The sequence below is a fragment of the Bemisia tabaci genome, chromosome 4 (genome assembly GCF_918797505.1).
Source record: "Bemisia tabaci chromosome 4, PGI_BMITA_v3".
Lineage (NCBI taxonomy): Eukaryota > Metazoa > Arthropoda > Insecta > Hemiptera > Aleyrodidae > Bemisia > Bemisia tabaci.
The window spans coordinates 49,426,653-49,441,023 of NC_092796.1; the positions used below are offsets into that span (position 1 = coordinate 49,426,653).

Sequence of the window (14,371 nt, forward strand, 5' to 3'; positions counted from 1 at the left end):
AACTGCGGATCCTAAGAACTAGATACTAAAACCACACAGATGGAATATTGGTGTGATAAAGGCTTAACCTTCAAAACCCGGCTTGGTCCCCGCTTCTTGTCCGCGTTGAATTAATTTGCCCATAAGATTATCCTTTTCAGTTAAATAATTTAAAATTCCGAAAATGTCAGTGGAAGAATCGCAAGAAATCAACCTTGAGGCGGATCAAGAACTGCGAATTGAGGTCGAGAACAAAAATGAAACGGTCACAATTGAGGTAGGTTTCATTATCCCTAGGTTGAAATTTAACTTTCACAATATGCAACCTTAGTATTCTTCAAATGAAGCAGATTTGTATGATATTTACCCTTCCTATGAAAGTAGAGTCCTTTTGCCTGCTTGGGTTCAGAGAAAGGACCAAATTTTTTCACTGTTTTGATGGAAAGTAATGGAAGCGCCTGGGGACCTCCCCAACCAAACCATATATTGCAACGTCCCTAAAATTGTACAAACCTTTCTTCACCTGCATTTTACATTCCTCAGTCTAAATTTTAAAAAAGTTGGGAGAAAATCTAAAGTAAAGTGCTGAACAGAACGCATAGTTCTCTGCCAACTGAACAGTTTAAAGGGCTTTTTTTTTATCCGAACTATGCACAGTGGACCGCATTGGAACGCATCGCTTTTTTATCGCGTTCCATGTGTTCCAGTGGAAAGCTTGGACCACTCTTCCGAGGTAGGTTGAGGTTGGTTCTGGCTTGTTGAACCAGCCTGAACCGCTATCATTGCGTTCCATGGATAAAAGATAAGCCCTTAAGGTGAATCCAGGGTTCGATTAGGGATAACTCAAGATTAGAGATAGTGCCACCAGTCATCACTAAGAATTTTACTTTCCTTCGTTGATCACTGAAATAATATTGTTCAAATTACGAAAAGCAGATCCACAAGATATATATTATTTTTTGCTTGATTTTTTGAGCCAAAAATATTGGCTATTAGAATTATAAGCACAGAGTAAGTTCGGTTGAAACTTTCAGCTCAGCGGCGGCGGCCGAAGGTGCAACCGAATCCCTCATGTTCTGTTCCTCTCTCTCCCATTGCCGCAATGGGAATTACTTTCTGCCATAGTTACAACTTTATTTTTGGGAAATTTTGAGAAGATTTTTTCACCGAGTTCCTCAAGTATTTTGATATATCCCCTGGATCCCCAATCTTGAATAAGTATTGCGGTAGCAATACTATTCAAGAATTATTATTTTATTATTATTTAGCTAATATTTTTTATTATTTTATCAAATATATACGGCTATTCTGAGCAGCGCGACGTGGTGGCCAAATTGCAAAGTTCGAAGCCTGGATTCACCTTAAGTAAGATATGCACTATCTTAACAATGTTGACATAAGTACAGGTACATGGTGTTCGATCAGAAAGGTCCACATATTTTTTCCTTTTATATTGACCTAAGTGAAAGTACACGCCCATTGAAAGCCTGGCTACAGGGGGTTTCAGAAGAACTGAGAGAGTGCCAACTCCCTGTAGAGCTTTGGGAGGACAGGGGACTTCGCTGCTATGTGTCGTAGAGCGCTATAAAAACAGCTTGTGTGTGTATGTATTCTGACCAATCTTTGAAAGCGCTAATTTATCATTTGTTCATACCTGTCTTGTTCTAGCTGAAAACTGGAATGGCAGAAATTTTTGGGACTGAAATAGTTAAAGGTCGAAAGTATGTGTTCTCTACTGGAGCAAAAATAGCTGTTTTCACATGGCAAGGATGTACTATCATTTACACAGGAAGAAAAAACTCATGCTATACAGCAAAAGAAACTCCAATGGTAAGTGATTAAGATGTCTTCTTTGTTTTTTAAGAAACAGATTTGACAGATGCATTTGGTAAAGGCAGCTGAGAAAATCTCAAGGTTACACACTAAGTTACTCAATGTCCAACGATTTTTAAAATTTTATAGATTATCTTAGCATGTACTCAAAATCATAGTAACAACTCTCAAAAAACAAGGAAACGTTGTCTAACCAAAAGATGACGGTGCACCCTTCAATACACTCCTAAGGTAATTAGAGGTGTCGTCAGATAAGTTGACCATTGTTTATTTTCGGTTTGCAAGCGTATTCAGGTCTTTACTGTCCACATGAAAACATCTGACCCTAGCAGAAGCAAGAACACAAGCTTAATTAAGGTTTTCAATACGTTCAAACCTTGTAACACTTTAATCTTTAGCCACACAGAAATCACAACCACATAAAAGTCGCGAATCATAACTGATAAGTAGTTTTTTTTATGATACGATCATGAGACGGATGTTTTCAAGGTGAATAGTAGCAAACGTTGCTTTGTGCAGGGGACTAAATTTTTTGTCTACGCTTGCAAACGGAAAGTAAACAATGGTCAACTTATCTGATGACACCTCTAGTGGAGAGACCTGTTACTTACATTCATATGACATACACATTGCTGGAGCAAAGAGTTTTTCTTCCAACTCATTGGATTACTTTAACACTACTCTCTTCTCTTCCGTTGATAACACCAGAGAATCAATTTTTTAAACTCTGATTTTTTCAAGATAATTATCAAATTTTCTTGTCACAGATGTTTTATCTGAACTGCCACGCGTGTTTGGAACAACTGCGACAAAAAGCTGAGCAAGACAACACTCGCGGCCCTGTAACAATGATAGTTGGTCCTGTGGATGTTGGAAAATCAACTCTGTGCAGGATTCTCCTGAATTATGCAGTGCGCATGGGAGGCCAGGGACGAAGACCAATTTTTGTAGATTTGGATGTAGGACAAGGATCTATCTCTGTTCCGGGCACCATAGGTAAGTTCTAGCAAAAAGAAACCATATGAAGTTGATTCTTACTGCACATCTGTGCTTATAAACTGACAATATTCAATTACATAACTTTTTTCTGCCTGTACTTAAAGTCTCTCAAGGGTTACGTGAAGATACTTTTATTTGTCTCATTGACACCATTTATTTAATTAGTGTCTTATTTTCAGATCTTAGAATTCTAATTCATGAAGAAAAAGGGATCCTATTTATTCAATCAATAGTTAGAAAAATACAAAGCCATAAAATTGTGCAGTCTCACCTTCTCAATAGTTTTTAGGCTGCATCTAGATTTTATACCCACAAGAAAAGTTGATGCCTCAAAATTTCTATTTTTAAATTCAGGTTATCAATGAGCAACCAAAAGAATTTTTCTTGTTCCTAATATAGAGTAAAAAGAAAAAAAAATGAAACGGTTGCTTATATTTATGTTACCTACTGTCAAAGGTACACTCCATAAACCACCAATAGATAGCTGCCTGGCAAATTTGTAGAAATGAGCAAAGCTAACATTTATTATGAAATATAATGTTTTGTTTGCCGGTGCTTGTTTGCCTTTGAGATGCTCTGATCCCAGAGCACCCCGTTCAGCATCGCGATGGCTCTCCTGCCCTAGATGATCCTGTCCTTAATTGCTCTATCCATCCTTCCATCCTGATCGAGCCAAACACCAAGATACTTATACTCGTCACACTCTTCGATGCGCCGTCCATCCTCAAGCTCTATGCTTTGCCGTTGATGCGCTGCTCCCACGACCAGCTTCTCTGTCTTGGACACACTAACGTCCATGCCCCATTTCCGATATTCTTCGACCAACTTCCGCGTCATGTAATCTGCATCTTCCTCATCTTGAGCTACAACGATCTGGTCATCGGCAAAGCATAGAGTATAAAGGGTCTGCCCATCAAGGAGTGGAACGCCCATTCCCGCAACCTTATTTTTCCATTCCTTTAACACGTGCTCTAGGTATACCTTAAATAGTGTTGGTGACAAACAACAGCCTTGTTTTAGCCCTTTTGTGACGAAAAAACCTCCGGACAACTCTCCACGACAAGTATCGTGCTCTATGGTAGTGAAGTGTGGCCTTTGACGAAAAGAACGCAAGAAATGTTGAGGGCAACTGAAATGGATTTTTGGCAGCGATCTGCCGGCATTTCGAGACGGGACCGTGTCCGTAATGAGAGAATTCGCCAGGTGATGAAGGTTGAGAAAGATATCGTGCACGACGTCATGTCCAGGCAGATATGCTGGTATAGACATGTGCAAAGAATGTCGGAGGAGAGGTTGCCCAAACAAGTTTTGGATTGGGTACCACCTGGGAAGAGGCGACGGGGACGTCCCGTAAAGGGTTGGCGGCAGGGCGTTGACGAAGAGATGTTGCGGTGTCAGTTGCCCGTTAACCTCTGGGAAGACAGGCATATGTGGCGTTTGGGTGTCGTAGAACGCCAGAGTGCGTTGTAAAGCGACTTTATATATATATAATGTTTTGTGCTAAATCTTAAGTAATTTCTGAGTTGAACCCAAGGATTTTACTTTTAAGTAAATGGATTTATTATAGTCCATTTCATGAAACCTGAGACTTTTTATTCGTCAATACAATTCGTAAATGGCAACGCATCAGTCTCGTCCGTGATGACCAGACTGCTTGCTGGGCTGGATAGCCTCTATTGTGCAGTGGAGAGAGGCCCGCAACTCGTTCATTGTCAGGGTAGAAACTAATCCTTAAAAAGCTCTAGTATCCAAACCAAAATTTTTTTGCCAGCGTGAACATTTAGTTCCAACTCGAAATTATGATAAAAACACACTAAAAGTCTATCCAAGTATCTTAATTTTGAGCTGATATACAGCATTTGCGCACAATAGCGATTTGCTGCAAAATGCCATGTACAAAAGATGAATTTTTCAATTGCAAAAAAATTTTGATTGGGGTACTAGAGCTCTTTAAGGGAGGATGAAGGGTGCCAATTGTTTCTACCCTGACAATGAACGGGTTGCAGGCTTCTCTCCGCTGCACAACAGAGGGTATCCAGCAAGCGGTCCGGTCATCGCAGACGAGACTGATGCATTGCCATCTACGGATTTTAATGCGGAATAAAAAGTCGCAGGTTTCGTGGAATTAACTACAGGAGTAGTCGCCAAGTTTTGTCTAGGAAAGATAAAATGCTATATTCCAACAATTCAGAGATGAAGGCAGGACTTTAAAACTGCAGGATTTCTTAATGTAAGTATCAGCTTTTCATATCAGCCTTGAACCTTCACCGCTACTTATTTTTTAAAATCAGGTGCCTTGATGGTTGAACGACCAGCTTCTCCAACTGAAGGTTTTTCCGTTCAAGCACCTCTTGTTTATCAGTATGGTCATGTCTCGATGCAGAAGAACCCATCACTGTACAATATGCTAGTCTCTCGGTTAGCAGAAGTTGTTCAAGACAGGATGCAGGCAAATAAAAAAGGTAAATATGTACCTTTATTATACCTAAGAAATATTTTAATTCACTTTAAACCTTTTTATTGCATATGGGTCAAAAGTTTCTTTTTCGTGGATGTTAAAGATGTAGAGAATTTTTTTAGAGCATAGTGACTTTGCTAAGTCATAGTCGGCTTTAACTTTCTGCATGATTGGAAAGCACATCTCTGCTTCCAAGTAATTAAACTGCCCTTTGAACATTTTTAGCAAACATGACAGAGACAGTATTGCCTTTGTTGCCATTAAATGGAACACCTTGGGTGCAAAAAATCTTAAGGAATGAGTGCAGGAGAAATGTTTAGGTATCCAAAAAGGGGCAAAAATTTGAAGGCAAAAGGCTTTTTGTAAAGGAAATGGTACCTAAACACATAATTTGTTTACAAGAATTTTGCTAAGCGTTTTATTTTTAGGGAAGGAGACTATGGAAGTCTTTTTGCCAAAGGAAATAGTGAAGCAGACATTCTATGTGGACTGTAATTAGAAGACAGCCGCAAAAAATGTGAAGGCAAAGAACTTTCTGCACCTCTGCAGACAACTGAATTGTTTTTCTCATGGCATAAAATTCCACAAAGCAGATCTTCAGTAAGAATTGGGAGATACCCTGTCCATTTTTTCCTGTAAGTTATGATCTCAAAGCTCCACAAAACATATCTGAAACATTTGATGATATGCCCATTCTATGATTACGTTTGCTTAAAGACACCTTTGTTGTCAACAACTAATTTTTTTTTTTTCCAGCAAATGTATCTGGTGTTATTATCAATACTTGTGGCTGGACCAAAGATAGTGGCTATAAAATTTTAACTCACATTGCTCAGGCTTTTGAAGTGGATGTCATTTTGGTTTTGGATCAAGAACGGTTGTTCAATGAACTTGTCAGGGACATGCCATCCTTTGTGAAAGTTGTTCTCTTGCCCAAAAGCGGAGGAGTAAGTACTTCAATTTTTCATAAAATAATTTTTTTCCACTCTCATATTTTCATCCGACAAGGTGAGGTCACTTGATGTTCTCTCTACATTTTGATTGGAATGTGGCGGATAGTCTCATCACACAAGGATCTACTACTGGACTAGGAGAGATGAAAATAATCACTGTTGAATTTTTTGATGATTTTTCGTAAAAAGTGAATATTTCATAACTTCTAAATAAAAATCGAAGAACAAATTTTACTGTCAGCATTCTAAAATTGAGAAAATGCAATGAGGTGCCATTTCTCTATGAAGAGATCTATATGCAGCAGGCCTTCCTCATTTTTATTACTGTTGTGATGTGCTTATTATACACCATCCTGAAGGATATTAATGAGCTTCAGAAAATTATTTAGAAGAGCAGCAAATTATGACATCCGCTGGTTTTAGATATAATGCGGTTTTTTATCCATATCTTAATAGAATATCATGCTAGAAGTCTGAACTGGCGTACCAGTACTAGGCGCTCAGAACCGGCGTTTTCAAAGGTTTGCAGATATTACAAAATTGTTATCCTTGAAAATTGTGGATGTCGATATCAGCTGTTCATACAGATATGGCTTCATTTTTTCCTTTATTCTCTCTTTTCAAAGAAAAGAAACCGCAGTTCTATGAATGTGATTTTTCCTGCTTTAAGGTAGTTGAGCGGCCAAAAAGTTATAGAATGGAGGCTCGAGATGGAAGAGTGAGGCAGTACTTCTATGGAACAACCTCTCTGCCTTTACACCCACATTCCTTTGATGTGAAATTCAGTGAACTGAAAATCTACAAAATCGGCGCACCTGCTCTGCCAGACTCTTGCATGCCAGTTGGAGTCAAGGCGGAGGATTATCTGACGAAAGTTGTGTCTGTTCAGCCCAGTAAGTTTAATGCTTCAGTCAATGCAATTTCACTCTTCATTTGGAACCAGTACTTGGAATATCTTGAGCAGGATAATGAATATCTACTTATACTCGACAATTACCCTTAATCCTGCCTCAGGATTAGTGATGCCTTGTAAAGTTCCTAAAGGACCCCGCACACCTCTCACGGGAAGCTGCACCATGACAGATTGCCTTATGACTTATGTCATTTGATTCTCCTCAAGATGCTGATCAAAAGTTATAATTGCGCCAACTTTCTACGATGCACTGTTTTCGCAAAAAATTTAAGAGAAGATTCAATTATTCGGCGAATATGAATAAAAAAGAACAAAGCATTTGAGGACAGGCCCGGTGTAAATAAGGAAAAAACGTAGCATATGTCCATCTTCTTATCTGTACCTGCCGACTCAGGGGCTATTTCTCTCCCGCACTCGCCCGGTAGACGTTCAGACTTTCCTGTTCTTATGCTCCTCAAGAATCTGATTTGGATGGTCGAGCAAAACGGCGTGCGGAATTCGAGGTTAAGACTGCCGCTTGGTGCGGGAGTCCCCATGATTTTCCTTGTTGACACACAGCCTCTTGTCAATCGAGCACTGAAATGAGGAATCTTTCTGGCTTTTTATCACCAAATAATTGAACCTTCTCAGCGGTTTTTTTGCGAAAACGGTGCATTGTAGAAAGTTGGCGCAATTATAACTTTTGATCAGCTTCTTGAGGAGAATCGAATGACATAAGTCAGAAGGCAATCGGTCATGGTGCAGCTTCCCATAAGAGGTGTGCGGGGTCCTTCACTCAATTTTTTTTTTCTTTCTTTGTCACTGAATATTCTTGAAATTTGGGATTTTTGCCCTACTGTGTTTGAAACATGTTATATCATTTGTTTACTGTTTGCATCTATTTGGGAGATTGGTTTTTTTTTTTTATTGAGTCTATCAAAATGTCAGAAAGCGCAGTTTTAGCGTCATGTAGTAGCTTTTTCTGTATAGAGAGAATTTAGATGAGCAAGGCCTGTGTTTTATTGTGACCATTGATAGGCAAAGTTTTACTACTCAAAAGTCGATTTCTAGAAGGGCAGTTTTTGTCATGTCAAGTCAAAAATCAAATTCGATGCAAAATATCTGGCAGTATTTGAAAGAACAAGTTGTTAGTCGCTCAGCTCAACGCATTGTCAATCAAAGTTCATAAAGTTGAATCATAGCGTAATAATTTTAAACCCCTAATAAGACTGATGGAAACTTTGATGAACTTATTTTTTTCCATGACTGTTTTCTTTGAACTCAACCATGAATAACGAACCTTCATAGAGGTGTCGTCAGCTAAGTTGACGGTTGTTTACTTTAGGTTTGCAAGCGCCAATGACAAATTTGGGCCTCTGAACAAAGCGGCGTTCGCTACTATCCACTTTGAAAACATCAGTCTTATGATCATGTCGAAAAAAAACTACTCATCAGTTATAATTTGCGACTTTTTTGTGGTTGTGATTTCTGTGTGGCTTTAAATTAAAGTGTTACAAGGTTTGAAAGTATTAAAAAACTTATCTAAGCTTGTGTTCTTGCTTCTGAGAGAGCCAGATGTTTTCATGTGGATAGTAGTGACGCGAAAACGCCTGCAAACCGAAAGTAAACAACCGTCAACTTAGCTGACGACACCTCTAATATGACCTCATTCCACAGTAAGCAAGCCCTATTTCTGGCTTATCCATAGGACCATCTATTTGCATGAGTGAATCACTGGCACACCTGTTGTTTCTGTATTGGGTTAGAAATAGTGCCTCTTTATTGTAAAATAAAGTCATGCTATTCTTCATTATGTATTTATTTTTGACTGAGGCTTAGTAAGTTTAAGCCTAGGTTTAGCCAACGTAGATATCAACTGATTTTTATCAAGGAAGTGAACAAATTAAACTCCCAAATTTTTTAAAGTTCTCAGGGGAGGTTTTTCTGATTTAAGGATTCGTCTTAAAAGTTGAAGTGAAAATTCTGAAGTGCAACCTAAGCATGCAACATGAAATGCCGTATAAATGGGTAAATCACCTACACTTTCCTCTGAAAATGATCATCTACAGCTAACAGGGGCAGATAGGGCAAAAGCAACAAAAGTTTACTCTTTTGCCCAGGGTAGCTCTGGATCTTTTAGCAGAGACATCCTCCTAAGAAGAATGCATTGTGACGTCCAGTTTTTTGCATCCTTTACTCTAATTCTAGTAAAAATTTTTTACTATCTTCGGTTGTAAGTTAATATTCTGGAATGTAACGAAAATAGAGGGCTAGTTTGGAACGTGACTAACAATTTTCTTCTCTTTCAGGTCCTAGTTTATTGAACCATTTGTTGGCCATCAGTTTTGCAACTTCCGCAGAAGAAGATGTCATTCAAACCAATGTTGCTGGTTTTGTTTGCATGTACGTATTTTGGATTTCGTTATGTTTCGCACTGTAAACAGAACCTTTTTAGAATTTTTTTGCCCTGTCAAAGAAGAGTATATCGACGGTGAAACTACCAAACCACGTATCTCGTTTGCGGTGTTTAAAAATCTACGCTCGCATTTTATTTTTTGAAGTAGACCGAATCAATATCATTCCTTGAAATTTTCATAGAATTTTCTTCGCACGAAGAGGAAAAATCACAGAAATTTTCAAGACTGGACTTTAAGTAGTTTTTCATTTAAAAAATAAAGTATGACAGGAAGTCTGCGACGTCGCAAACCGAGATACGTGGTTTGGTAGTTTCACCGTCGATATGTATGTAGGGGAAAAGTAGACTTTTACCATGTGTTGTTTTATTTTTTTTCCTTATTTTATGCATTTGAAATATAAATGTGTGAAAAAGGAGAATAAACATGTGGTTGACGCATGAGACGCCACATTATCAAGTCGAAGTTAAAACCGATTTCCTCTGATAGCCTATTTTTCATTTTTTTCCAATTTTTTGCTGAATTCAACTCTGTATATTTAGATAAGATGGCTTGTCTTCAAATTAAATAGTTTAAGTAATAATTGTAACCATTGATTTCTGGCTTGTCCCTTGAGAGTAAACCATCTTTATCTTTCTTAATTTTCAGAACAAATGTTGATATGGACCGGCAAACCATGACTATTTTATCACCACAACCAAAACCTCTTCCTGACGCTGTCTTCCTCGTCTCTGAAGTTCAGTTCATGGACAGCCATTGAGGATTGTTTCCAATTATCATCATTGTATGTGATAAAAATCAACAATCAAACGCTAAAGTTCCTCCGAAGACTAGAGTCTCCAGCGTCAGCTGTTTCAATTACCATCTTGCTGAAGGGATGTTCCCATTAGTAACCTATTTTCTGAAATTGGACATAAAATTTCGTCACAGGTGTTATGGGACAAATATGTTTTGACGAGCATACATGTTATATGACTAGAGAGGTGTCATAGGAATACTAAAGTGCAAAATCATCGCAAGTTTGGTCTGAAATCATCATAGAATAAAGTTCTTTTTGTCACATTTTTAGCAGAAACAGGAATCCTCTAATATCATTCATCCATTCTCCCTAACTTTTGAAATGCAACTGTCACCTTCAAAAAATGCAAAAATTGATTGTTATTGATATGGGTGTAGAAGCCTCTATGACCAAAGATTCTATTATCTATCATTTTTTTTGGAAATGTGACAGAAAATTGGACGCCATAATCTTAGGATGATTTTCAACTGAAGTATTCTGCGAAAGCATTTGTCAGTATACCCTAGGTTAACTTTAAAATCTTTGAGCTGCAATCAAATTGAATAAATATACCTATCAAGAAATGTTGCATATTGATGATAAAACTCCCAAATGACGTGTCTTGTTTGTGGTGTTCAAAAATCTCCGCTTCTGTTTTATTTTTTCAAAGGAAAACACATCAACATCATTCCTTGAAGTTTTCTCAGAATATGCTATGTATAGTGAAAAAAAATTACAGAAGTTTTTAACAATTGATTTTGAACAGTTCTCCGTTTAAGTAAGGCAGGATGTCTGCAATGTCGCGAACGGAGGTACAAGATGTTTGGGAATTTCACCAACAACATTTGAATATTTGCAGTGTTTAAAAGTAACACGGGCAAAATGTTTTTTCAACCTGTCAGCAAAACATCTGGATATTTGGCAATGCGTTTTGGCATTTCAATACATAAGGTATGAGTTTGGCATTCTATAATTAAAAAGTTATCAAAGTCACTCATTGATCGAAAGTGTTCTTCTTTGAGGATCATTTTCAATTCCCCCCAACTTTCCCTTGTTTTCTTCAAGTTATGAGCTTGATGTCGTAATTCTTCAGCCACTCTTGTGAAAGCTCTTAACAGCCGTTTTTTGTTGTTTTCTGACCAAGTGTATTTTGTATCCTGTGAATCTCAAAATTCATCATTGTCAGGCGAACGTTTCAAATGGTGTAAATTTCAAATTTTACTGATACCTTTTGTACCGGTAGTTAGCCTTTTTTACATGTGGATCACATTTAGCAAAAAGGAACCAGCGCGATTACAGTGTTGTAAAAATGTTGCTTCTTCATACTCATCTAAAAAATTTCCAAGAATAGCAAATCGTTTTTGCTTCCCTTTAAACTATTGTTAATTGTCAAGGAAAATAATTGTGTAAATTATAACACTGTATATGTACTGAGATTTTTTGAAGAAAAATAGATGAGTTGCACAATTTTGACGATTTTGAAAACACTGTAATCACGATGGTCCCTTTTTGCCAAATGCGATCCATGTATTCTTACTTGTCTATTCCTCATTTAAAAAAGAAATAAAATATCAGTGATATTCTAAAAAGATGTGTGTGTCTCAAATTGAACGTAATTTTCTTCTCAATGGATCATCAATTAGCATGTAACAATTTCCTAAACATTATCAATTTTATTAAAAATAATTACAGTGAGTTCCAATCTGTTTAAAAGATTTTTGTTTTTAATTAAATGCTAAAGACAGTAAAAATTTGCCAGGTTGTAAATAGAGGTATCCACATGTTTCCTCAGTTTCATCGGCAAAAAACCTTCCTTAACATTTTGCTACCATAAACAGGTAATTTTTTATTTTATTTGCATTGTGTTGACAAAATGTACCAAATTATTTTTCAATGACTGTTTTTTAATAAATAATTTTGTACCATTGCAACAGTTTTGGAAGACTTCTTTACTTCATATCATGTATGAGATGCATTCAAGAAGTGTACAAAGGCTGTCGTAGAAAAACTGAGACTTAGCCTGCTTTGAACAATTTATTGAAGTTATTGGAAGTTTGCAGGTTCATGTAGCTTATTTCATCAACTTTCTAAGGTAAGAGCCCTTGTTGAGCTTATTCTGTGAATAATTCGCATTTCCATAGCAATTTTTTGGCGACAAGCAAAAAAAAAAACTCTAGAATTTTCCAGTCATTTTTCATTCCTCAACTTTTGCCTGTAAGGACACAGTTACTTTGGAAATGAAAGTTGCAACTTTTTAGATGCAAGATACGACTAACCTGCCAAAAATCTTACAAAAAATAAATTTTCTTCCTCTGAAATAAGAACTCAGGAAATTCAAAATTGTAAAAAATTTGACGACATAGCCGGATTTTCCAAGCTCATAGATGCTTACAAGTCGACTTTTTGAGTAAGCACTCTTCAAAATCTTCAGGTCACTTTAAAATGGTGCTTTTAGAATTTTTTACATTTATTTCATCCACCAGGAACTATCATCTGTCTCAACATTTTAGAGGCATGTACTTATTTCATGTCAAATGAGGGTGTTGGTATAACAGCGATGCCTACCATTGTTTGAATTTATCAGGAAAACTCTTCGGAGAAAATGCTATTCACCAACATGTCCCGATGCAGAAGGCAATCTCAGACATGCTGATTTTTTTAATCTCAGAAACTTAGATATTTTAATGAGAACATTGGCAGATCAGTTGTATTTTGCATTTGAAAGGTCTTCATGTACATTCAGTGTGTCCATTTTGAACTTCATTTCCAGTGTTACTGCGTCCTCAAAGAGTGGATTTGAACAGTGAAACATGACTGTTGAGGAGGAGGCTTTTACTTTACCAAGGAATACGCAGTTGAGAAAGCGTGAATTTTTCATCAAATGAACAAGGGCTTGTTAAAAAGCTTATGAAATAAGCTACCTGTTCTTCTGCACCACATTACAGTATTTGAAATAAATGTAGTTTTTTTACAACGGGCCAACTCTCATTTTTTTTGGGTCAGCCTTTGTATAATTCGATCTTTCCCTCTTCTCGCTTCCTCTGCCAATTACAAAGAAGCCAAGACAACAGATGGCTCCCTTTGAATTAGAAAAATCCAAACAAATAGTAACGAATAAAACACTGAAATAGGGGACGAAATCGATTTAAAATGCAGTTTTTCCAGTTAATTATGTTGAATCTTCATGCCATGAATCAATTGAACACCAGTCTTTACTGTCCAAGTAAAGTTGCGCAGGAGGTTGGAGAGGATTCCGCCTTTTTTTATAAAGGTCTAGAGTCCGCTTCAGATAACTTTACCTTTTTCATTGCCATGTCATGTGAAGTGTGGAATTGTGCATTCAGCGAAAAATGGTAAAAGTCATCTGAAATGCCAACAAACCTTTCGAACGCTCCTGTAAATATTCAAAAGTTTGATGATTTAATTCCTAGAAATTTCCCTAATAGGAACAACAGTCATGCCTTTAATGAAACCTTATTTTTTTAAAAAATAGAAACGATTAATACATCGCTGATAACTTGAATATTCCTTTGTACTTGTGAAGCCATGTATAAACAGCGGATATGGAACATCCGCCATTTTTAGGTATAACGCGTTTTTAGAATCCGTAAGCCTTCAAGAGTATTGGTTCCAAGTCATAGACTTCTGCCATAATTTTTCATCAAGATTTAAGTAAGAAAAATGTATGTTGGAGATTTTTGCCAATGTGCGTTAAAAATTCAGCATAAAGCTGAAAAATCTCAATATGGATGGAAAAAGCTCGTTCGAGCACAGTTTTCCCTCCAAGAGATATCGTCACCTTCCAGGCAAAGTATCACAAGCGCCATGCGACGTTTAAAAATTTCCGCCGCCATTTTATTTTTTTACAGAGAAATTGTTCGACGAAGCTGTCCGAAAATTTCACTGAATTTTCTTTGTGCTGCCGATAAAATTTAGTGAAATTTCCAAACAGATTCAACCAACAATTTCTCAGTAAAAAAATAAAATGGCGGCGGAAATTTTTAAACGTCGCATGGCGCTTGTGATACTTTGCCTGGAAGGTGACGATATGCTGTTTGGAGCAAC

The 14,371-nt window shown here is 37.2% G+C and overlaps 1 protein-coding gene across 1 annotated transcript; it reads left to right on the forward strand.

Annotated features, from left to right (window-relative positions):
* Positions 1-54: 54 nt before the first annotated feature.
* cbc (protein CLP1 homolog) lies at positions 55-12,237 on the forward strand. The gene is made up of 8 exons (XM_019061098.2): positions 55-256; positions 1,648-1,809; positions 2,580-2,808; positions 5,103-5,273; positions 6,026-6,216; positions 6,893-7,115; positions 9,424-9,517; positions 10,177-12,237. The coding sequence occupies exons 1-8, from the start codon at positions 164-166 to the stop codon at positions 10,286-10,288; spliced, it is 1,275 nt and encodes a 424-aa protein (XP_018916643.1). The 5' UTR covers positions 55-163; the 3' UTR covers positions 10,289-12,237.
* Positions 12,238-14,371: the final 2,134 nt, after the last annotated feature.

Coding starts and splice junctions, on each gene's coding strand:
- cbc (XM_019061098.2), top strand. CDS start 164: ATGTCAGTGGAAGAATCGCAAGAAATCAACCTTGAGGCGGATCAAGAA. Junction 257..1,647: donor ATGAAACGGTCACAATTGAG/GTAGGTTTCATT, acceptor GTCTTGTTCTAG/CTGAAAACTGGAATGGCAGA. Junction 1,810..2,579: donor CAGCAAAAGAAACTCCAATG/GTAAGTGATTAA, acceptor TTCTTGTCACAG/ATGTTTTATCTGAACTGCCA.